This window comes from Macrobrachium nipponense, chromosome 5 (assembly GCF_015104395.2).
Source record: "Macrobrachium nipponense isolate FS-2020 chromosome 5, ASM1510439v2, whole genome shotgun sequence".
Lineage (NCBI taxonomy): Eukaryota > Metazoa > Arthropoda > Malacostraca > Decapoda > Palaemonidae > Macrobrachium > Macrobrachium nipponense.
This window is the reverse complement of record NC_061107.1, coordinates 86,124,581-86,149,580: the sequence shown is the minus strand read 5'-3', so window position 1 is coordinate 86,149,580 and position 25,000 is coordinate 86,124,581. Positions and strand designations below refer to the sequence as shown.

The 25,000-nt window shown below is 38.4% G+C and overlaps 1 protein-coding gene across 1 annotated transcript; it reads right to left on the bottom strand.

The window, feature by feature from the left end:
• Positions 1 to 15,662: 15,662 nt before the first annotated feature.
• LOC135215481 (opsin, ultraviolet-sensitive-like) lies at positions 15,663 to 21,321 on the bottom strand. The gene is made up of 9 exons (XM_064250237.1): positions 21,267 to 21,321; positions 20,382 to 20,488; positions 19,819 to 19,998; positions 19,447 to 19,662; positions 18,894 to 19,024; positions 18,062 to 18,234; positions 17,049 to 17,215; positions 16,735 to 16,836; positions 15,663 to 16,125 (listed from the first exon to the last, which is right to left on the bottom strand). Exons 2-9 carry the CDS (start codon positions 20,471 to 20,473, stop codon positions 16,029 to 16,031), a joined length of 1,158 nt encoding a protein of 385 aa, XP_064106307.1. The 5' UTR covers positions 20,474 to 20,488; positions 21,267 to 21,321; the 3' UTR covers positions 15,663 to 16,028.
• Between the last annotated feature and the right edge of the window lie 3,679 nt (positions 21,322 to 25,000).

The following is a 25,000-nucleotide window of genomic DNA, read 5'->3' as shown; positions in this document are numbered from 1 at the left end:
AAAGCCTACCTGGAATTTATCGATTTAACTTGAAAAAACAACAAATTTGTTAATTTTGTTGATCACTATAGGACACGGCCATTAAAGATGTCTCTTTGGGGAGTGTCACTTCAGAAACTGATTAGGTATACTGACGAGTGATGAGTGAAACGACGGTCACCAATGATTAAAAGTTTGCCTCTGCATAAATTTGAGGATTAACACAAAAATATTACTTGAAGTAATTTGTGTAACAATACCAATGTATTTTCCAGTATATTAATAAACTCGTTATATATTTCACACAAAGTCAACAACGATGGCACTGTTAATCTTCTCCTCTCTCAATAGTACTAAAACTTTTAAAAACCAATAAAAACAAAGATCCCACAGTATTACAACATTTCAATTTTTGTCACTGCAATAGACGTAATAAGAGTTTTACTTTAGACTGTAGTGCCACTGCAGTCGTGACGGTCAAACGCCTGCTGTAATAGTATACGTACTTATAAACGGGTCCATGACAAAAGGGTCCATGACTGACCCACTGCTGATTAAGACGCAAGGTCCCTGGTGATTGGGTAGTTATCTAGAGATGGTTGCGTGTAACTCTAATAAAATGCTTTTAAACTGTACGTGCAAGCACTGAGCTGAAAGGTTGGCATAGCTAAATTATCCCACGGGTGCCAGCAGTTTGAACTACCTAGGAAGAACGAGGTGTAAGAGAAAATCCTACAGAATGACTCCACGAAAACTAAGGTGAAACTATATAGTCTGCAGGACGTGGGAGGTTTTGATGTGTAGCATTATAGTGGTCCACGCGGTCGAACAATATCAGACGGACAAACGTTGATATTTATTAACAATTGTCTACTGGTTTTTGCCTTGTGAGCAGAGAATAACTAGTGGTACACAAACTCAACTGGTACCACTGTTGCCAGATCTACCTCCATCATTTCAACGCTTATGACGTCATCCTGTTTCGCCTTTGATATGGTAACAGTTTGTCCGTCCGATATTGTTCGACCGTGTGGACGATCCTTTAGGATTTTGAAACAGTGTCTACATTTTACGGTCTGCTCCAGTGTCTGAAAAATTTCCACTTGAGTTTATTGTGGTAGGGTAAGTTTATAATCATTGGTCTAGTCTGGGTAATTTGCATTTTTATTTAATGACTGAATAGTTATTTAAGGGTAATTTACACCGAATTAACTCAGAAGATGGAGCAATGTCTTGATACAATGCAGACGGTTAGTGACAGCTTTAAGTTTCCATATAATTAAGGCAACGTAAAATATATTATTCAATGTAAAGTGGTTGTGATTTTGATTACAGGGAGGTAATTTGCAAAGCGATGCTACTACATTTGATGTTTCAATAATTCAGCTTGTACAGTAGTAAGTTGAGACCCCTGCACTGTTACTTTTAGGATTTCCGGTTATGCTTACGGCAAACTATCTGAAGACAGTAGTACAGGAAAGCATGGAGGTCAGTGATGATGAAATGTTGGAGCTTAGTAAATTTTCTTTGGGGATAAACTTAAAAATAGATTGTTAGAGAAATATGCCATGAAAAACTTATTATAAAATATATTGGTAGGTGACAGGCAGGAACCAGGCTGCGATAGTAGTCAGCAGCTGTGGATTTACCTATAAATAATTCATTACAATCGGTTGTCTGTGAAGTTGGCCATGATCCTAGGAAGACTATTTAGACTGGAACTAAACTAGTAAGCTGTATGGCATCTAAATAAAACTAAATTTAAAGAATTGGTTCGAAATGCATAACTATACCAAAGCATATTTCCGTAATGTAGTGTTCTAAAGAGTAAGAACGCATACGCTGTATTTTCATGAAATTTACCATCAGGATTGAGTACTTGAGGAGTTCCGTGAAAATTGGTATTGTCACAGGAAGATGTGCTGGCCATGCTTACTAATATACTATGAATTATGAGTTTTAATTCACGAACCTCCCTGATTTATACCAACATTGCCATAGCTTCAGTCGCTTACAAGCCAAAGGTCTAGAAACGAAAGATCAATGCTATAGCAGATTCACATCACCCGTGCGTCTGATGTCTAGGCCAGTCCCTTACTCAAGCGCCTCAGCGGCGTGGTTGGTATGGTATTAGCGTCCCACCTCGGTGGACGTGGGTTCGATTCTCGGCTATTCCATTGAGGAGTGAGAGATGTGTATTTCTGGTGATAGAAATTCACTCTCGACGTGGTTCGGAAGTCACGTAAAGCCATTGGTCCTGTTGCTGAATAACCACCGGTTCCATGCAACATAAAAGCACCATACAACAACAACAACAACCTTACGACGCTCCTGATTGGCTGTTGATAAGCCAATCACAAGGCTGGAAACTCTCACGAGAGTTCACATAGGCAGAATTTATGTTCCACCTCAAGAGGGATACTTTTGAAAGACATCCCTCAGGAGAGGTTGAACATACATCTTGCCTATATGAACACACTCGAGAGAGTTTCCAACACGGTGATTGGCTTATCAACAGCTAATCAGCAGCGTTGTAAGGGACTGGCCTAGACATCAGATGAACGGGTGATGTGAACCTAGTAATATCTGCACAAGCAATCGACTATGTAATCAAGGCTAATCCCCAAAACCTGCATGTGTATGCAGTGTGCCACTAATTGGTCAACAACACTATCCAGAGGAACGCCAGAGTAATCGTTTCTAGTTATTAAGTATTCAACCACCACTCTAGCAACTGAAAAATATTTAGCATGATTTAAATTTGCGTTTTCCGACCTGAAGTTTCTTCTTGAATAATGACATCCATGGGCAGCACCAACTTTTAGACCCCCTAGTTGCTGGCCCCTTACCGTGGGTAGGGGGCTTAGGGACCAGCAGCTGGGCCCTGATGCCTGGTGGGGTTACTTTCTCACTGGTCCTTGGGGCCCAGCTGCTGATCCAACTAAATTAGTCAGAACTTTTCCTTCTTTCTGCAATTTTTTCATTCTTACTACATCCTTCTCCTTCACATAATATTTTTTACTAGAATTTTGGATTAATTACGTGGAATTTTCCACTTTTGTTAAATTTTACTGCTTAGGTGAGTCTGAGAAGGGAATGTGTCTTGGAAGAGGTTTGCATTCGAAGCTAGTTGTGGGAGTTGTGGTGGTTGAGTCACCACCTGATATGGTTTGGACTCAAGAGGTAGTGATGGGACCCTCCCATTGCTACCTTGAGGGCGAAACCATCTCCAAACATCAGCCCATCGGAATCCAGGGGGGCCTGGTGTTTGGGATGGGACTCCTGGCTTTTGTCTGGAAGCCCACCAATACGTTTGGAGTGGGGAGTCAGTCCTCATTAGTGGGGGCATAACTCCCAGCAGGTGGATAGGTTTACACCTGAGCCACTGCAAGAGTACTGGTGCTATCCCGTAAGGGTAGGGTATGGGGTGGACCATTGGGAGTCGACTCTCACTTGTGCCATTGGTGGAGAATTTGAATACCTGATTGACCCACGATACCTTCTTGATATAACCAAGCACTTTACAAATATATTGAAACTAAGGATATCAACCAATGTTTGCCCTCCCCTGGATCTGATGACTTAACGGCACTGGCGACAACTTCAGGTATGGACACGGTTATGAGCTAGACTATCACACAGAGCCATGCACCGAGACACCAGGGTGCTATTAAAACTGGTGGATTTGACATGAATAATAGAGTGCTTTATTGCACTAATGCAAGCCTTTCGTTGGACTACGAGTGCTTGCATAGTGTCGCAAAACAGTTTGGTAAGGTGGAGAGGATTAAAATGATTCAGTCTTTTTCTACATACATTAGATTTTCCTCTCCCCAAGAAACTAGTGAGGCACAACTGAAATTAAATGGCCACATTCTAAATGACTCTGTTTTAAGCACCAAGGTGTTTTCAGTGAGGAATTTGAATGATGAGCCATTCGATTTTGTTCCCAAGGACGAAGAATGTGGACCAGCAACATATACCAGAACGCTTCCTCACCCTATATGGCATATTGCCAGTTACAAGGAGGGAAGGAAAAATTTCATTAAAGCTGCTGAATGTATTGAGAACAAAGTAGGTTCTATTCCTATCGGTAATCTGAAACGATATGGAAAGAACTTACTCATAAAAGCGGGCAATGAGACGCAAGCTATGTTACTATCAAAGTTCAAACCCCCAAAAAGTGGAAATATTGAGGCTATCACATCGCACAGATTCTTTAATATGCTGAAAGGGGTAGTTTATTCCAGAGACTTGCATGTTTTTAATGAGGAGGAGATGTAAAAAAATTGGGAGGGGATGCAGCTATGCTTTTAACCTTCTCCTCCAATTACTTGCCTGATACCATCAATGTTGGCCATGAGAGGATGCAAGTCAAAAAATATAAAAAAAAAAAAACCTAAACAATGTCGCAAATCTTTCGAATATGGCCACATGCAAGACTCGTGTCGAAACAATAAGAGATGTTCTGTCATTGTTTCCAGTGCAAGGGTGATCACTCTCCAAACACTAGGACTTACCTTAGATACAGATTTGAGCAAGACGTGCTGGCAGTTATTGTTTCCAGTGCAAGGGTGATCACTCTCCAAACACTAGGACTTGCCTCAGATACAGATTTGAGCAAGACGTGCTGGCAGTGGCTGATAATGAACATCTCACATATCAGTACAGCAAAGCATGTGGTAATGGGGGCTAACAAGAGTGCAAATTCTACCTCTGCTTCTGTAGTAAAGTTGATGAAGAGTTCTAGCAATGAGAGGCCACCAGTAATTGAATCTAATGTAACGGTTGCAAATTCAGCCCCTAAGCAAAGTTTGCAAATGTCCACAAATAATTTCACCAAGAAGCAACCAAAGGAGTGGTCCAAACTAGAGAGATCTAGCTCGGATCCATCAATTATCCCAACCACTAAGAAATATGATAAAACTACAGCTGCGTCCACCAGGAAGCGTATAAGAAACACGTCCCCGAATAATGAAAGTTTTATCATAAAAACTTCAAATGGGTAGTGTTCTGGAAGAGACCTCTCCGCCCAGAAAGATAGTTCCAAAAGCAGATCCAGTTCAAAAACATGCGAGTTCTCATCAGTCTTGCCGCCCCAAGACTAATAGCAGTAGTGATGCACAGAATCACAGTAAAAATCCTGAGCATCAGCCTCGAATTCAGAAAGCTGTTTGTCAGCCAAGAACCCTGATCTCTAATAAAGATGAAAAGGGATGAAGAAAACAATCTCTTATTAAGGAGAATTTTCCTCTCCACCCTAGGATCAGTACTTTCCCTCCAAAGAGTGGGAAGTAGTACATTTTGCCACCATTACATTCAAGTTCGATGTCCTTCAGTGGAACTGTAAGGGTGTCAGAGCCCGGCAGGAGACTATGTTAGGTAACTCTCCTTATAATCCTGAACTTGATTATACTATTTTTAACTCTTTTCCCCCAATTGGTGACCGTGCCCATGGAGGTGCTGCAATTATTGTTAATAAATCTGCAGCACTCCGCAACACAATTAAATACAACTCTACAAGCTGTTGCTGTCTCAGTCATATTAGACAAGAGGATAACGGTTTGTTCATTATTCCGCCCACTAGACCTTTCTTTTAGCATTGGAGATATTCAGTCCTTGATTAACCAACTTCCCACTCCTTTTCTCTTATTAAGAGATTTTAATGCCCACAACCCCCTTTGGGGAAGTCGGTGTTTAGACAGCAAAGGGAAAATAATCGAGGACCTTATTGACACGAATGATGTTGCCCTATATAATAATGGGTCAATGACCTTCCACTGCATTCATAATAATCATCTCTCTGCACTGGACTTTAGTATTTCCTCAACAAATATCATCCTTGACTTTAACTGGTCTGTTAATGAAGATTTGAATGGAAGTGATCATTACCCGATCCATCTGAAATATGTTGTAATGCTCCATCTGAAACATTACCTAAGTGGAAAGTAGAGGATGCTGACTGGGACAAGTTCAGTAAAGGAGTCAATCTAGATAGGGAGTTTGAGTCATTTAATTCTCACTTGGATGCCTATGACTACTTCATTGAATCCACTCTGAAGAGTGCTAAGGGTTCGATTCCCAAGACAAAAAGTAAACCTCGTAGACCTGCAGTTCCCTGGTGGAATAAGACGTGGTATTCTGAGGAAGGTCACTAGGAAGTGCTACCGACGATACAAAACTAGTGGCTCCCCTCAGTCTAAATTAATCTATAATCGCACGTTAGCCAAGCAGCGGCACTCTTATAAGAAGGCCAAAAGAGAAAGTTGGCTCTACTATATCAATGGATCAATTCCAGAACTCCATTGAGAGTGGTGTGGCGCAAAATCAGGAAACTAAGTGGAAAATTTGTTGCGTCACCATTACCCTCATTAAAAGTCAATAACACTCTGATCACAGAGCTCACTTAAGTTGCCAGTGAGCTGGGAAAACACTTTTCTCAAGTTTCCAGCCCTGACAATTATTCTCTAGAATTTCAAAGTATTCGGAATGTCGAAATGACTCTGAAATTTGAATCAGGAAAATCTGAACCATACAACCACAAATTTTCCTTAAGAGAATTTCGGGAGGCACTGCCCTTTCACACTATGCGATTCTTGTCGGACCAAGATACGATTGCAGTGCCGGATCTAAATGCGACACAAAATTGCGCAAATCGTACATTTGTCCGACTGCCGTACAAAGTGATCCAATTTTTGACAAGCGCTTGCAGTCTGCTCTCAGCCTGTAGTGGTGACTAGATGGACAGGAGGAGAAAATTATTGTCTTTATTTATTACATTTGAGAAAAAAGAAGAGAAAACCTAGAATTCACTGGGTACACCCTTTGAATACACAAAGGCACTTGTATGGCGCATTTGCCACAATTTTCGAGGAGCTGAAAAGAGATAATGATAAATTTTTCAATTACTTCAGAATGTCTTAAACAACCTTTGAGGAATTCTTGTCACATCTATATGACCAGTTGCTAAAAGAAATACGACATTCAGAGATGATATTTCACCAGCACAACAACTGGCAGTTACCATCAAGTAAGAGGAAATAATATGGACCTTTCCTTGTAAATTTGCTTTTCCATATAGAAATTAAAAAGGAGAAATGAAAACAACTAGTGTTAGCTGAAACATCTCTATTTATCAAAAGTATAAACTGATATATCTATATCAAAAACTAAAATCTTTTACTTTGAGATAAAAAATCCATATCTCTCTCTGTTTCATTAATTAATGTAAATAAAACGTAAGTGTTAACTATAAAAACTTCTAAAAAAATCATATATATCGAAATCAAAAGCTTTTAGTCCTCTTTTATATCAATAATCTGCCGATAAACTAATAATTTCAGTATCAAAACGTATATGTAACCTTAATGAAAAAAACAGCAAATCATTTAGTAAATCATTTCTCAGTAGTTTATACTTAAGCTATCCATACCTGTAGTTCTTTCTTATTTACGAATAACACTATTGTTATTATTATTATTGTATGGTGTTTTTTCGTTGCATGGAACCAGTGGTTATTCAGCAACGGGAATAACACTATGTTTTCAATACCCAATGCACCCGATCACCAGAAGCAGTGGAAGTCTACTGCTGTTGCACGTATATGCAGGAAAAAATCGCATAGTGTGAAGACACGTATTGAAGGCAATGGCCAACTGCAATCGCGTCTGGGTGCAGCACCGGACATGGCCAGTGGGGCCTGTCGGCTGTAATGCGATGCCGGACCGACATAGTGTGAAAAGGTACATTAGAGATAATAGTCGACTGCTAGTCGCATGTAGGTCCGACATCGTGTCGCATTTACGTACGTCATAGTGTGAAAGGGCCCTCACTGAATCGACAGCTCCAGGGGGTGATTCAATTTTATATGAAATACTTAAACACCTCCCAGATGATGCCAAAAAGTATCTACTCAAGATTATAGACAAAATATGGGAAACTGGAATTTTACCCAAGGACTGGAAAATATCCATAATTGTTCCCATAAAAAACCCTAGTAAAGACGCTTCCCAAGCCACCAGCTATAGACCAATAGCTCTTACCAGCTGTGTGTGTAAGCTGATGGAAAAAATGATAAACACCAGATTAATTTGGCACCTGGAAACCAAAGTACTAATATCTCCATTTCAGTTTGGTTTCAGGAAAAATCGTTCCACCCTTGATCCCTTTCTGAGGCTGACCAATCAAATCCAGCAAGGATTTGCCAAACGATGTCAGACTATCGGCGTATTTTTCGACCTTGAGAAAGCATATGACACTACTTGGAGAATTGGCATCATAAAACAATTGCACAAGATTGGCATATGTGGAAGAATGATTAAGTTTTTATATTCCTTTATAACAGAGAGATTTTTAAAAGTTAGAGTGGGCAACACTCTCTCCCAACCTTTTGTGCAGGAGGAGGGTGTTCCACAAGGAACCTTTTAAGTGTAACACTTTTTTTCAGTGGCAATAAACAGTATAGTCAAACAAATATCATCACCTGTTAAATGCTCGCATTTTGTTGATGACCTTGCAATATACTGCACAGGATATGATGCCTCGTCAGTATGTAAACATTTGCAAAGGTCTGTTATTGCTATTACAGAGTGGGCTGATAAGAATGGTTTTAAATTCTCCTCCTCTAAAACAGTTTCTGTAAGATTTACTAGGTGCCAGCCTGTGGAAGAGTTCCCACACTCAGTTTAAAAGGATCTATCATTCCTTATGAAAATGAAGTAAAATTTTTGGGAATGACCATTGACCAGAAACTGACATGGGCCAGCCACATAAATGCCTTAAAGATTAAGGTTAAACAATCTCTGAATATTTTAAAGGTTGTTTCTGGATTTAGTTGGGGAGCTGATAAAAAATCCATGCTGAGACTATATGACTCGTTGTGTCGATCCAAACTAGACCATGGCTGTCAGATTTATTCCTCAGCTTGTAAAACCAGGCTGAAGGAACTGGACGTTGTACACAATATGGGCCTGAGAATATGATCAGGGGCTTTTAGAACTTCGCCTGTTGAAAGCATATATGTTGATACTAACCAACTTCTCCTTGATCTGAGAAGGCAAGAACTAGGATTAAGGTACATGGCTAGAATTAAAAGTGCTCCCAAAAATCCCTCCTTCCAGGTGCTGAGGGAAGCAGACTCACGGGTCTTTTCTGGTATAAGAGCCTCTAGACCATTGCAAGTTAGACTAACTGGAGATGCTACGGGTAATCATCTTAAATCCCAGAAAGTCATGGAAGTAAAACATCCTGTGTATCCTCCATGGCTTATTCCAGAAGCATCCGTGTGCAAAAAAAGCATATAACAAAAAAGACCGTCCTGATTAAGAGATTAGGGGAAAATTCTTGGAGCACGAAACTGTCCATACTAATGTGACAAAAATATATACGGATAGATCAAAGTCAGATAGAGGTGTTGGCTGTGCAGTTATCCTTGGTGATACAGCATATACAGCTAAACTGCCTGACTTTGCATCCATATTCACAGCAGAATTAATAGCCATAGTCTCTGCCCTGGACATAGTTTTTCAAAGTAGCGGCACTCATTTTGTCATTTACTCGGATTCCAAAAGCACTTCAGAAGCTATTAAAAAATTCAATAGCTTCCATCCGTTAGTTCAAAAAGTTCAGGAATCGCTCTTTGCGTAAATCTGTCTCTGTTGGGTCCCTTCACATGTGGGGATTTGCGGAAATGAGATGGCAGATAGGGAAGCGAAAGCTGCTAGTGTCTCATCAGAAACAACCTTTAGTAAAGTGTCTCATACGATCTAAAAGGTCCTTTTAGGTCTTATAGTTTAAGCAAATGGCAAGAAAGATGGACTTCTCATCTTGCCAATAATGGAAAGTATAGAAATATTAGAAATAATATATTGTCGTGGCCTTCGTCTTTCCAGTCTGATAGACGAACAGAAATAGTTTTAAGCAGACTGAGGATTGGGCACACCTATTTGACCCATCAGTTCATTTTAGAAGTGGGCAGCCTCCCAGAGTGTGCTTGCGGTGGCGAGATGCTAACAGTGGAGCACATTCTGGTTGCTTCCCCCAGATATTTTTACCAGAGAGAGAGAGAGATATTTTAGTGGTAAATCCCTATGTGATATTTTGGGAGATGAAGCAGATATTTCTGCTCTCATCTCCTTTTTAAAGTCTATAAACATTTTTAATAACATTTAATTATTTTTTATCTATCACATCATAGATATGTATATTTATCTATTAAGCATTTTCTTCATTAATTCATTCATTTGTCATATGGTAATTTATCTATGAACCATTTTTTTCCATACACTTATTAACTCATTTATAATGTAATTTATTTACTTTCCATTACGGCGCTGAATGGCTTGTTTGGCCCCAGTGCCTGGGCTTTTGCCCTAAAACTCATACATCCATCCATCCACCAACTTTTAGACCCATCATACGAGCTAAAACCATAACAAAGTTACTGTTGAAAATTCAAAATTAGACGTTGTGGAAAAATGTGCGCCGTAAACACTTACGCGTTCGCGAAAGCCAAACTAAACATTCATCGTAACTCGAATGTTTTGCCAAAAGAACTTTTATCATACGGGATTTCTGAAAGATATTTGCAATAGACATCTGAACTAGAGGTAATTATTGACGGTTACCAGTGAAAAATGCCCTAATTGTGCAGGTAGAAAATATAGTTGTTGTAAAATGAGACTATAAAATGACAGTGGTTTGAAGATTCTAGGTAGAGAAAGGATGATCAAAATGCTTAAAAGCACTCGTGCATAGTATAAGTCTTTATTAAGTCTTGATACGTAACGAGGCTAGGAAATAGAAATTAGGGGGAGATTCTCTCTTTGAAAGTAGTACGGAGGCGTAGGCTATGAGTCTGTCATAGATTCTTGATTGAACCAATTGTTTCTAATTTCAGTAATTTCATGTTAGATGAACATTGCATAGTTTGTGGAAATTTTATTCACAATTATTATCACTTAATTACAGCACTATATGTAATTTTCACTAAAATCACTGACAGATGTTTGAAAAATCATATTTGAATAGCATTTATCAGCGCAGTTTTTGTTCACATAAGTTAATGACGTAATTAAAGAAAACTTTAAAGTTCAATATTCCCAGTTATCTGCTTATTTTCAAATGCTATTCAATCACACCTCTATCTTGGGTCTGTGCGTTTAACTAAATGTCGGATGATTAGATTTAAAATATTAGACTAAAGGTGCGTCCACACGGTCGAACAATGCCCGACGGACACACATTGTTACCATATCATAGGCGAAGCAGGATGACGTCATAAGCGGGGAAACGATGGAAATAAATCTGGCAACAAACAGTGGTACCAGATGAGGTTGTATACCAGTGTTTTTACTCTGCTTACAAGGCAAAGACCGCCAGACAATTGTTAATTGGTAACAATGTTTGTCCGTCGGACATTGTTCGACCTTGTGGATGCACCTTAATGTATATCGTGTTGAGGATGGATGACTGGGAGGGAATGAAGAGGAACCTGTTAGAGAGGAAGAAGATCAAGTGGGAGACAGAGAATTACATGGCGAGATAGTGAAGGAAGATATGGAGAGAAGAGGTTTGGTGGAGGATGATGCCTTTGATAGAAGGCAGTGGAGAAGGCGCATCTGGCAACCGACCCCTTAATGTAGGGATAACGGAGGGAAAGAAGACGACTAAAGTGTATAACGCATAATGAAATGAGACTAGAATTATTAGACTAAAGTCTAACTATATCCAATTACAGGGAAACCTCTCTTCACAGTATGGGGGTTTGATTTTCCTAAAAAGATTTAAGACTTGGCGATGTAAATACATCTCGTTGCCTTGAGTTACCACTGTTATTTATTATCCCTTAGGAAGGGGCAAATGCTAGGCTGTAATGAGGCACAGCAGACACTGTAATCTGTAGCCTTCTTTTCATATCTCCGTTCATTCTTTTCATTTCTGCTTGGAACGGAGAGGAATGAGGTATATGCGTTTAGGAAAGACGACTGGAATGTGAAACAGAAGCCGTTTACTGGAGAAAAGCGCATTTACAATTGTTAAGCTGCCGAGATAGTGATATTGTGTTAAACAGGCTCTAGGGATGTAAACAGGTAAGTACAAGATCGTACGAAATAAAAGTTTATTTTGAGACACGATGGAAACTAGATATCAGGCTTTCTTTATATCGAATGGGACCATTTCTTATCCACTGCATCATTATTCAATGTTGTGTTTATTTTTGAAATCCCACTTATCAGTTTGCATTGTTCTTTATCTGTTAAGGGCTTATATTATGTAACCCTAATTTTTCATATTGACTGGCTACATACAGGTGGAAATAATAGTTATATCGTATTATTATTATTATTATTATTATTATTATTATTATTATTATTATTATTATTATTATTATTATTATTATTATTATTATTATTCAGTCATCCTATTCGACTGGGTGGTTTTAATAGTGTGGGGTTCCGGGTTGCATCCTGCCTCCTTAGGAGTCCATCACTTTTCTCAATGTGTGCCCTCCGTAGGGGGATAGTGCCGTCAGTGCACCTCATTCGGTGCAATGTAGGCATTACATAAGGTTCTGCAGCGTCCCTTCGGCCCCTAGCTGCAACTATCGTTCCTTTTACTGTAAATCCGTTTACATTCTCTTTCTGTCTTCCCTCTCCTAACAATTGTTTCTAGCGCAACTGCGAGGTTTTCCTCTTGTTACGCCTTTCAAACCTTTTATTTTCAATTTCCGTTTCAGCGCTGAATGGCCTTAGTTGCCCCAGTGCTTGGCATAAAGCCGAACATCTATATAAATCAAATCAATATGTGCGCTGTTTCTAGGAGCACACTCTTCTGCATGAGTCCTGGAGCTACTTCGGCATCTAGTTTTTCCTGGTTCCTTTTCATGATGATTTTTATCATTATTATTATATTCAGAAGTGAACCCTATTCATATGGAAGAAACCCACAAGGGCCATTAGCTTGAAATTGAAGCTTGCAAAGAACATGGTGCTCATTAGGAAGTAACAGAAGGTAAAGGGCAATACCGAAAAAACTGGTGGCATTATTGACAGGAATACGACCTTATGCTACAAAACTCTACAGGTCGTGAACTTGATTAAAAGCTTAACTTTAAACTCCTTTTCTTAATCACGACCTTTTCATTGACAAGTTTGTTTATTGGTGTTGCTGATTATTCTCTCTCTCAAGATGTGCTTTAACCCTTTGAATACGGCCGTGACGTATTTTACTAAAACACCCTGAATACGGCTGTATCGTATACGGTCACTGGTGATTTTCTTTTATGTTGAAGATTGATGATAGAAATATTGGCCTTTTTTTTCTTGGTATTGTTACGATCAGCCAGTTGTCATACGATAATTTTTTATAAATGCACGCATTTCCTTAAAATTCATTAGTTATCATCAATATGTCATAGGAAGAGGAGTCAAGTGTACGACATCCTCGAGCTGACTGACCGCCGGCAGATCGAGAGAAGAGCTCACGATGAGAATAATTATTTTGTAGACTTTCTCGGTTAATTTTCTAGATATGAAAGTGAAAGGGATTTCGAAGGAAATTGTTGTTGTAAACATAGAGATAATTGCCTTTGTTACACTTTGAAATGCGATTTAATAAATATCCCTCTATAGATTTAAGCGGATAATACGATTTTGGACATATGAATATTGCAGTTCATGATAATATCGATACTGGAGAAATCGAATTGGCGAAATGTTTCAGAAATGAGGGTTTTCTTGTATGAAACTTTCAGACTGACGGGATTAAGGTCACGGGATTTTTTTTTTCTGTCTTGGCCTTGTGTGCGCTTGGAACTTCGTTTGTTTTCAAGTAGATTTCCTTTTGTAAGTTGTCCGTTGGTGCGAGTCCGCCTTTCAGTTCATGTATTTTGTTAAATTTACGTAGACTGATTTTATGATAAAATTGTGAGCCCCAATTTTATCACAAAATTAAACTATGTAAATCTAACATATCCCACTAATAATCCTCTCTTGAATCAAAAGTCAGTATGGGTTTCAAAACAATTCTTTTCAAGGATAATGTTTTCTTTATGCAGGGAGAAGTTGACCTTCTTTTGTAGTATTTGCAAATGTTTGCATCGGGGCCCAAGACAGAATAAAACCTCTTTACTGTCATATGTTATCATTAGTTTGTTTTCAGTAAGTAATCGGAAGTAAGGATAAATTTAGTCTTGCATAGTTGCGCGAGTCTGTATGATTATGAAATGTGCCAGCATTTTCTTGTTTTTGTTTAGCTTAGTGGTCTCAAGACAAAATTAAATAATTTTGTTGTTCATCACTAATTAGATAATTAAATATCTTAAATACAGATTATTATGTCTCATTTGGTGAAAACTACTGCACCAAGTAAAAAAAAAAAAGTGCTCTCAAATTCAAAGTAAATGTAACTGTTGTTTCTCTCTCTGGTAGAGAGGACCGTTAAGTGTTATACTAAATGACAAGTAGTACTGGAATTGGAGGTGGATGCATTCCATAGCGATAGAAATGATATCCAATATGATAGGTAGGTTACTCGGTTGTATGAACATATATATATATACTACATAATCAATTAGTCAGTTACTGAGCACTTGAAAATTGGAATTAAAATTTTCATCATCTATATGAAATGTTCAGTTTTAAAACAGTTTTGTGATATAGTGAGGTTACACGGTACTGTAGGGGTGCTGCATATTTTTATTGGAAAACAGCATTCTTTGAAACTACTGCAAATCAAATAGACCGTCCGTCACAGAATTGTATAAAGAATTTCCAGTCACATAGGATGGATTCTCTGAGAAAATTGCTTTGTGGTTAATCAAAGGTGTGTTTACTTTTGTTCTGTTATTGAATTGGGACTGAACTTAGATTCAAATTGATTAGTGGTCGCTAAACCGCATTAATTCAAAATATTTCTAATTATTTTTATGTTCTCAAGTAATAAGATAATTGTGGAATGCATGTTTTGAAAGACGTATCCTCAGAAGAGATGAAACATACATCCTGCCTGTGTGAACTCCCTGTCACTGGCTTATCAACAGCCAATCAGGGGCGTCGTACGGGATGGGCCTAGACATCAGATGCACGGTTGAGGGGAATCTACTATAGTATAAGCAGTTTGTTGTCTTAGATATGTTTTTTCTTGTTGTCCGAGGATAGACTTATGATTATTTTCTGACTTGTTTTTACTTTTTCTTTGCAGCATCCCTTTGGCCCTTAACTGTGACCCCTTTCATTCCTATTACTGTGCCTCCTTTCACATTCTTTGTTCCACCTGACTTTCCACCTTCTCCTTACAATTGTTGTATAGTGAAATTGCGAGGTTTTCTTCCTGTTACAACTTTAAACTTTTAAAACCTTTCTTGCTCTCAATTTCCCCTTCAGCGATGAATGACCTCACAGGTCCCAGCGCTTAGCCTTCAGCCTAAATTGTATGTTCTTCTAATATTTCAACAACGGGTCAGTAAACCTGCTGCTAGTTATTTTCTGATATGCATTTACTCGGAAAGTTTCCCTAAAAATCCTTTTATGGATTCATTCAAGGACCACTTAACTAATGTTCATTTCCAATTCTATCATCATAAACGAGCAATCAGTTTCTAATTGCCATTCTAGCCATGAAAGTTTTCCTTTGGTTTTAGTCATGTTCCAAGAAACTAGGTAAATAAAATTTGATAATTTTCGCTTGCGGGGTTTATTACTAGAGGACAAGGGTTAAAGAGAAATATGAAGGAAACTTCCCAGAAACTGGGACAAAGGTCTCACTACAAGGAATTCGAATTACTTCGTTTCACAAAACCACCCAGAAAAGTAGAATCTGCCGTCATCGTTAGCGAAGGGTCGTCTTGTTTTAAAGGAAAATGAAGGTTAGAAGAGACTGCCTTAATTGTGTGTTCACAGAAACCTCTGGAGTCTGGACTCCCGAGGAAACTATAGGCTGATAGATGAAGATTGGAAAAAAAAGGATCACGGGACATAATTTTTAGAAATAAAAATGGTTAAATTAAAGGAAGTTAACAAGAATTTATTGTCCTCTTCTTCTCCTTGAGTCTAAGCCTTCTCTGTAGCATTTGATGTCTGAGAGGAATTCTCTTGAGGTTTATCCTCGTGGATACAGAACCACGGAAGCCTCTTTTGTAGCTCTAGCCTGTCCAAAATAAAGGAGAATAATGATGGGGTTATTGTTGGTACATGCAGAAACAATCGTTTATGATAAACGTTAACTGTACCCTATGAAGGACCCTCGCGTACAAAATACAGCTAGTGATTGCACAAATTGCTCTGATCGTTTGGTGGATAATTATGAATTTTGAAATTTCTTCAGGTGATCAGTTAATCTTTCAAGCCAGTCGTTTTATATGAAATCGTGTTAAGGTATTCAATTCCGAAAAGACTGTTTTAGCATCAATATAGACTTGTGATATATAGATGTAACGAGAAATAAAGATGAGAGGATTTGAAAACAGCTTGCTGCAAGCATTCTATAAGATTTCAGTTTGCCCACCATGTCACGAAGATAAAAAAAATGTTCTGATTTCTGTTGTTTATTTAGAAAAGGGCTTAAATTGTCACGTAAATTCATCGTTGCCTGAAAATGTACGAAATTTCAAATCATGAGAAGAAAACGGACAACGTTTTGCAAAATGTTGGCAATAAAATAAAAATGAACTCAAGAGTGCTTGAATGTATTGTATGTTTGACAATGAGTATAAACAGACTGAGCATAACTGAACAAAAGTAGGACTTGGGCTCTTACCTGTATCTGGGGTGATTGATGGCGTATATCCACGGGTCGATGCAAGCCACGGTCTTGCAAGTAAGGGCGGGTAACATGGATACCAAAGGCGTCAGTTTACTCCTGTTTGTTATTAATAAGAGATGAAGGAAGATTATTCCGCTGAAAACCCCGCAGGGGAGTTGTGCCGTCGGTGCACTAAAGGCGTCACTTTAAAAGTGCTCATGCTAGTTCTAAGCCATACGAGAACTGAGTGCTGGTTAAAGTCTGTGCCATGTAATATAATGTAAGTCACATGTATTATTAGAGAAAAATTATCCGAAAGGCTGACTGACCTGTCTCCAAAAGCTCCGATGAGGGCGACGGTAGCGTAAGGGACCCATGAGACGAGGAAGAGGAAGAACAGACCCATGCAGACTTTGGCTATACGTATTTCGGCAGTCTTCTCTTGCTCCTCTTTCGATCCCACGCTGCGCAGGTTCTCCACGTTCATTTTCTTCGCCTGAAAGATGAGAGGATTCCGTAAGGAGACTACTGAGTGGAGTGCAATGCCACAAAATGCATTTGCTTGTATCTATCTATTCTTTATTTATTTTTTCTAAACAGGAAACTTACCTTGAAAAGCTCACCGAACTGTAACTTGTTCCACAAAGGTGTAGGCCTATCAATGTGAAAAATATCTAAATATTTACCTATACCTACTATGCTAAACAAAAACCCAAAAACATTTTGCAATTTTACAGTTGTGTCAATAATTACAGTTGTTGGTTAAAATTTCCCACAAATCATGAATCATTGCAAATACTATTTGCGTCAAAGATTCTTCTTATATTCAAAGTTTTGTAATATTCTGTACTAATATCTTGCTAAGCCTAGACAGGTTTCCATTGCACGTCTCTGCTGTTCCTCCGTAGGGAAGTAGTGCCGTCAGTGCTCCTCAATTGGTGCACTGTAAGCATTACCTAAGGCTTTGGATCCTAGCTGCAACCTGGGCTCTCTTTTACCTTAAAACCTTGTTAACGAGACACTATAAGCTTAATTGGGCTTTCTTTTACCAGGAAACCTTGGTAGGGATACTGGAAGCCACGCGGGCTCTCTTTTGCTATAAAACCTTGGTAATGGGACTCTAGAAGCTTACCTGGACTATTTTTACCATAAAACCTAGATAACGAGAGACTGGAGGCTTACCTAGTCTATTTCTTCAATGAAACCTTAGTAATGAGGCATTGGAAGCTTACCTGTGCTTGTGCTCTGTGTTTTAACATAAAACCTTGGTAATGAGATTCCGGAAGCTTACCTTTGCTCACTTTTACCAGGAAACCTTGGTAATGAGACTTAATAAGCTTACCTGGGCTCTCATTGCATTCTCGTGCGAACGGACATGACTGAATATCTGACTGTAGAAGAATACGATGAAAGTGCCTGGCAAGATGAAAGCGAAGAAGAAGATACAGGCTACGAAGGTTCTCGTGTTTTCATTCTGCGTCAGGTAGTCGAAGGAACAGGTTGTCAGAAATCCCTCTGCGTGTAAGATAAATTCTGATGAGCATTTGCTCTATAGGGAACTAAGAAGCTATTTTCATTTTTTTTTTTTTTACCAAGAAGGATAAATCTTCAAGGATGTTTGTATAAAACTTAAACAACGAATATCCTAGGCTTAATTGGTCAAGTGTACTGTTGTAATGATAAATAATTCTTGTTTCTCTTTCCCTCGCGTATCAAAATTGATATTTTGTGCAAGACCATATTGGGAAGCATGACCTCTTATTAGCCCAACTTAAATTCTTTCTAATCTTTGTCACTCAATACCGTTACATTTAAACTTGAACCATCGGCAATGTTTGCGTTCAAATAAAGAGTTTGTATTTATTAAAGGCTTTGCATGCAGTATTGCGTGGGAAGTAATTGGCTTTATATATTTTTACTATCGCAGGCTTTCTGTGATGAAGATGCAAACTATTTCTTCAGTATTACGTCTGAATGCTTATAAATACAAAAACCCACATACTTGTTTTAAACAGATCATGAACGTACCAATTTACATCAATGAGACAACATCAAAAGCACATGAAAGTCGAATTGTATCATATTCTACTCATATCAAACACAAACGAACGATGTGGTTTCAAAAACTATCTTTTACCTCAGAAACATTAGAACTACAGTGATTTCCTCCTTACCGGGAACGAATCTACCCCAGATGTTCAGGAGAGGTAGAACGGTCCAGGGGGTAGCGTAGGCCCAAATTCCAAGGACCATTAGGAAGGCCGTCCCTCGGCTGATTTTTGGCTCGAATGGCTTGGCGATCGTTCTGTTGACAAGAGGAACCAAAAGGTTATAGGACATCGTTAGGATAACGTAGTAAGGGGTTGCTAATTGGCCTAACGATTGTGGTGTCTTGTATTATTTTTTATTTGACACCTTTGTAGACTGCGAACTTTTTTTCTCTCTCTCTTTTTACACCTTTTATTTTATGAGGTCCAAAATATCCTCTCTTAAGGAAAGAATGATGGGTGTACACATGGCCTAATGGCGCAATGTACTTTATTTTCACAGTTTCACTGTATAGACTTCCGTTCACAAAACTTTTTCAGTTTGTAAAGGAACGTCAGAGACCCTGACAATTGTGACACCAGGCTGTAATCTCATACAAGAAAAGATTCAAATATTTATAATGAAAATTACAAACAAGACAAATGAAAAACAAATACAAAGATGCGCACTTCTACTAACTTGTATCTATCGAAGGCGATGGCAGCGTTTGTCACGGCTCCTCCGACGCCAGCGTACGACCCCATGACGCCGAAAATGTCGCACCCCTGCTTGCCCCAGATAGGTCCTTCGTTAAAGGAATTCACGATGAACACCGGCGTCTTCAGCATCATGATGAAATCCAGTACTGCCAGATTGACGACGAACATATTCGAGGAAGTCCTGAGGCTTTTGGCGCTAGAATATGGAAAAAAAAAAAGAAGCTTAGGCAGGTCACCCCCGAACCCCGTCCACATCCATTCATTCTCGTTATCTGACCTATCAACCGGTTTAGCAGTGCAATCCAGCGACCTAATCCAGCCATTTAGAACGAATTAAGCGACGAGAGCCTACCTGGAGAAGACCCAGATAACGACGCCATTTCCGCACAGGGCGGCAAACATGAAGAAGATGTAGAACACACCCAGCATGTAGTGCAGGTATGGATTCGGAGTCTCGAACGACTTCCAGTGCGGGTTGACGAATTCCATGTACTCAGGCGGAGTGTTCCATCCCAACATTTTCACCTCGTATCTGGAACCGTAATAAAACAAGGCCGAAGATATTATTACCATTATCATTGATCAGAAGATGAACCCATTTCATATAGAACAAGCCCACAAGGCCACTACCTTGATGGGGGATGGATGACTGATAAATATATAAAGAAAAACAGACCAAAAATATCATTACCGTCATTCAGATCTAAGAAATCGGTTTAATATAGTTTGAAGCTGAAGGGCTGCTTACGAACACGTTTGCTAATGGCTCTCAGCCTCTCACTTTAATTCCTTCCGGAAGACCTGGGGGTTTGGGTGGTGGGAAGCGGGGGGTTGGGGTCAAAGGTCAATCATATGATTTAACCTTGTGGCACCTACAAATCACTTAATTACATTTTTCGGGGGGTCGAAACTTACGAGTAAGCGGAAGGGTCCGATGGCTCTAATTGCCTTGTGACGTTGGCCATCATGGCTGCTGGCAGCACACTGGGTCTGTCAATGTATACCATGGCGCTTTCGTCCACCTTTCAAGAAGAGAATGAGGAACAGTATATATATATATATATATATATATCTATATATATATACATATATATATATTATTATAGAATATATTATATATATATATAGATAAAGTAATAACTGCGAGAGTGACTGGTTCGGTGTATAAGTGAGAATCAGCACAAAGGGAATTCTGCTTTTATATGAAGGCATATGACTGCAAAAGGGGCATTAATTCAAAAGAATAATCGTTCATAAATCAAAGGATGATGTTATTACAACCTCGAGGTCAAATTGAAAGTTAATTCATCCCAAACGTATCAGACAATGATGATTAAAGCCAGTATGTGATTTCTTACTTGAGATTTTAAGAACCAACCGAGAGCACAGCTCCACTATATTAGTTTATTATTTCCTTCTTGATTAATGACTTAATTGACTTGATTAATTCATATCCCAATAAAAGTATCCACTGCTCTCAGAGATAAAATGGTATTATCTCAACATGGAATAAAAAGCTCCGACAAAAACTTGACGGGGGAATGTATAAAGAAATCCCTTAGTAAAAAAAATTGGGTTAACGTTAATATAAAATAAGGGTCATTACAGGCACTTGTATTAAACCCTAGACTCAACCGGTCCCCAAAAAAAGTAGATAAAAAGAGTCATATAAAAACAATAGGAGGAAAAACTCGCCTAATGATGACATAAAACCCAGATAGAGACAAAAAACTACAGCTAGCTCATAAAAATATGAGGCAAAAAGAGATCGTATAAAAACAGGTGACAACGAGAATTTACCAGGCAGGTCTAGACCGAGTCTGATCGGAGACTGCTGAACCAACGCAGCAACAGAAGCGCAGTGCTTTATATACAAAACTCTGCTTCCTCACTGGCATTAAGCCTTTTTTTTTTTTCCAGTAATGGAATCAGCTTTCCACATAGTGACGTAATTTTTAATCCGGCATAGCCTTCGGGTTCTGTGGAGAACTAGTGAAAAGCTGCTCTCTGAAACCGAAGACCAAACGCAATTCGATTTTCGTTCCTAAGTCAATAAGTCTAAAGGGGGGGGGGGGGGGGGGGAGATTCACTTCGTGGCTTACATAGTCGAATATCTCATGATTCTCTTCTCGTTTCGTTTGCGATTCCTCTATAACTGAATTGAGAAGAAGCTTCTCGTTTGATGACGGAGGAGAGAAGAAGCCCTGTGTTGTTTTAGTCCAAAGATTATCCGCGTCAGAATCAGGGCTGAACACAATGATGCCGTACGAGTGTCTGCCTGTTTTATAAAGAGCTTACTGTTCGTTTACGTAAGCAACAGTAATGCATAAAAAACTGTTGTAATGCAATGATCAAAGATTAATATGTGATATGCAGGTTGGCGGTCGTTCTTATGTTATTTTTAGATGGTAGATAGCGCCTGCGGTACTAAATGGATCATAAAAAACGCATGGCTGTGCTACAAAAACATTACGTTCAGGTCAGTGCAAGTGCCAGTGAGGCACTCAACACTCTTATCTTCTTTCTTGAATTTGGGTCACGATAAAGTTGGAAGTCATTAAAAAAATCATTTCTCAATTGAGATATTTTTAGTTTTTTTTTCAGGCTAACCAAATACTACGATTGTAACTATGATTGTAATTTGAAGTGCTTAAGGTGACATCTTCTGGCTGAAGGCCCCATTTATTAGGCATAAGTCAGTTTTTTTTTATTTATTTGTTTATTTATTTATTTATTTTTACATTTTGAGGTTGGACATTCTTTTATACAGCCACTCTTCCAGTTTAATATATTAATGTTTATTGTTAATCAAGCTGAGAGAATCCCCTTACGGAACAAATGAATAACAACAATGATAAATACAGAAATAAATAAATATATACGTACTACTTAAATAGAAATAGGCTACCAGTCAGAAAACCTAAGGCTACGTTGCATCAGTCACTCTACCAAAAGGACTGGCTCCTGATTTGGCAGTCGAAGGTAAGAAATAAGACCAATTCTCTGAAATGAGCAAAATTAGCCCCATGTGATAAATGGCAGACAATTTAGGATTTGAGTAACCGGTAGTTTTCACAGTAAAAAAAGTAAAATATATTTGGTCTACGCCTCCTTTGGACAGTGAGTGACGGAACCATCCCGCTCAAGTAAAGGAGGGAAATTGAGTCTACACACACACACACACACACACATACACACACACACAAACGCACGTTTGAGAAGTGGAAGGCTAGAGAAATGAGAAGCTTGGTGAAAGGGAAAAGAAATTATTTGATGTACAACTGCATGCACAAGGGATCATACTCAGGCATGTGAGAAAATGGATAAGGTAACCAAAAAGACAAAGAAAGAGATAAAAAAGAAGGTGGATATTAAAATGGAAGGGAGCAAGTGAACAAGAACTTTTGGGGCAATAAGAAACTGTTCTACATGGGAGGAATTACAGAGAGAATGGTTCATGGATGAATGGGTCACAGAATGGGCTAGATGAAGAAACGCAGTCTAAAGAGAATGCAAGCCTTGGTAGATGAAGTGAGTATTTTGATTGTGAATGAGGTGCTGCCATACGGCGGCAATAGCGTGATTATTGCTTGACCAGGGTGTGTAAGTATGTTCTGATGAGAGAAAGACACCAAAAAGAATGGCTGACAGGAATAATTGTTTCATTTTATATAGGTAAAGGCGATAAATGAAATGTAAGAATTACGTCAACATCACTTAGTCCACTAGGGATAGTAAAAGGCAGGTTTTTTTTATGGAAAAAGTAAGACATATGACAGAAGGATTGATGGTTGAAGAACAGTGCTAGTCTAAACAAGAATGAGAGCGTATGAATTAAGTGAATTATGAAAGTTTAAAAGTAAAGGGAAAGCCTTGTGTGTGAAATACACTGTGATATTTGATTATATAAACACACACACACATACACACACACACACACACACACACACACATATATATATATATATATATATATATATATATATATATATATATATATATATATATATGTATATATATACCTATCAAATATCTTGAGGCTACAGTTCTCTGAAAGCTCGTAACCACGTTCCAAATAAGGTCCTGCGAACTATAGATCTAGGTCTCAAGATCTCATTATAATAAATAAAAGTGTATATATATATTATATAATAATATTATATAATATAATTAATATATTTATAATATTATATCTATATATATATATATATATATATATTATATATATAATATATTATCGTAATGGGATGGGTATTATGTCTGTCCGTCCGTTTGTCATTCAATCATGCCCAAACGGCTGATCCGATGGGCATGAAACTTGGCATGGTTATAGTGGGGACCCCTAAGATGGTTTATAATGGGGTTTCATCCTACCTCCCCAACCTCCTTTCGAAGGGGGTTGGGGTGAGAAGGGATTCCCTGAAACGGGGCTGGTTCTGCCCGTGTCACGGGGTTGCTTTTTATGCCCGTAGACGTAGTTACTTTACGAATTTACCATACATGATTTCTGTATACATATGTTTGCTAGCATACATAAAGGCTACGGGGCTAGAAACAGTAAGGCCAACCATCTGGTAATTTTCACACCACTCAGAGAAGCTAGAATACTATCATTCTCAAGCCTTTAGTCTCAGGACAGGAGGCTTTAAATGCGAAAATATTGAATATTTGTGTATGGAGAGAGAGAGAGAGAACTGTAGAATTCATGGTACCTCAGAATCAATATTCTATTGTGGAATTATCTAGAACATCATATAAGAAAATACTCACCAAAGACTGAAATTGAGCACCATTAAAAAAAACAACAACGGAATATTGGGTCTTAAATGGCATATAGTACCTTCAGTATATGCGTTACTAAAACACGCTTGGCAATCATTTACTTTAAACATATTTATGATAGTCAAGAAATGCCACCAGACACCTCACCCAAATATGTCTGTTGTATCAACATTCCGAAACTCGGAAGCAGATTATTATTATTATTATTATTATTATTATTATTATTATTATTATTATTATTATTATTATTATTATCTAGGCTGCAACATACTTTTTCTAGGCTTTAATAGGTTGAGCAGCCCAATTCGGAATAGCAAATACATTAATGAATAAAGAAGATATATAGAATAACAAAAGAAAATTAATAAGACAAATGAATTATGAGTGAGACTTACGTTAGCCTGCTAAAAAAGAAAAAAAAATTAACCACAGTTTGAACCTTTGCACTTCTAATTATTTAACTGTTACCAGTGAACATCGATACTTCCTCTTTCTCGGTAACCAGTTTTCACTGTTGTACAATGGAGAGGCACTATAGAACTGCAGCAACATTTAGGAATTCCACAAACAAAACGAAGACATAACTTCTTCAAAGATACATTACCTGGCCTTTGTGAATAATCGTTAACTGGTAGGAGAGAGGACCATGTTGTGTTCATTGTCATACATTTCAACCTGGTAGCTCATCCAGGTAGGTAGAGTCAGCAAATTCTAAGACAACTTTAGATTTAACATTAACGCTCCCATGGGAC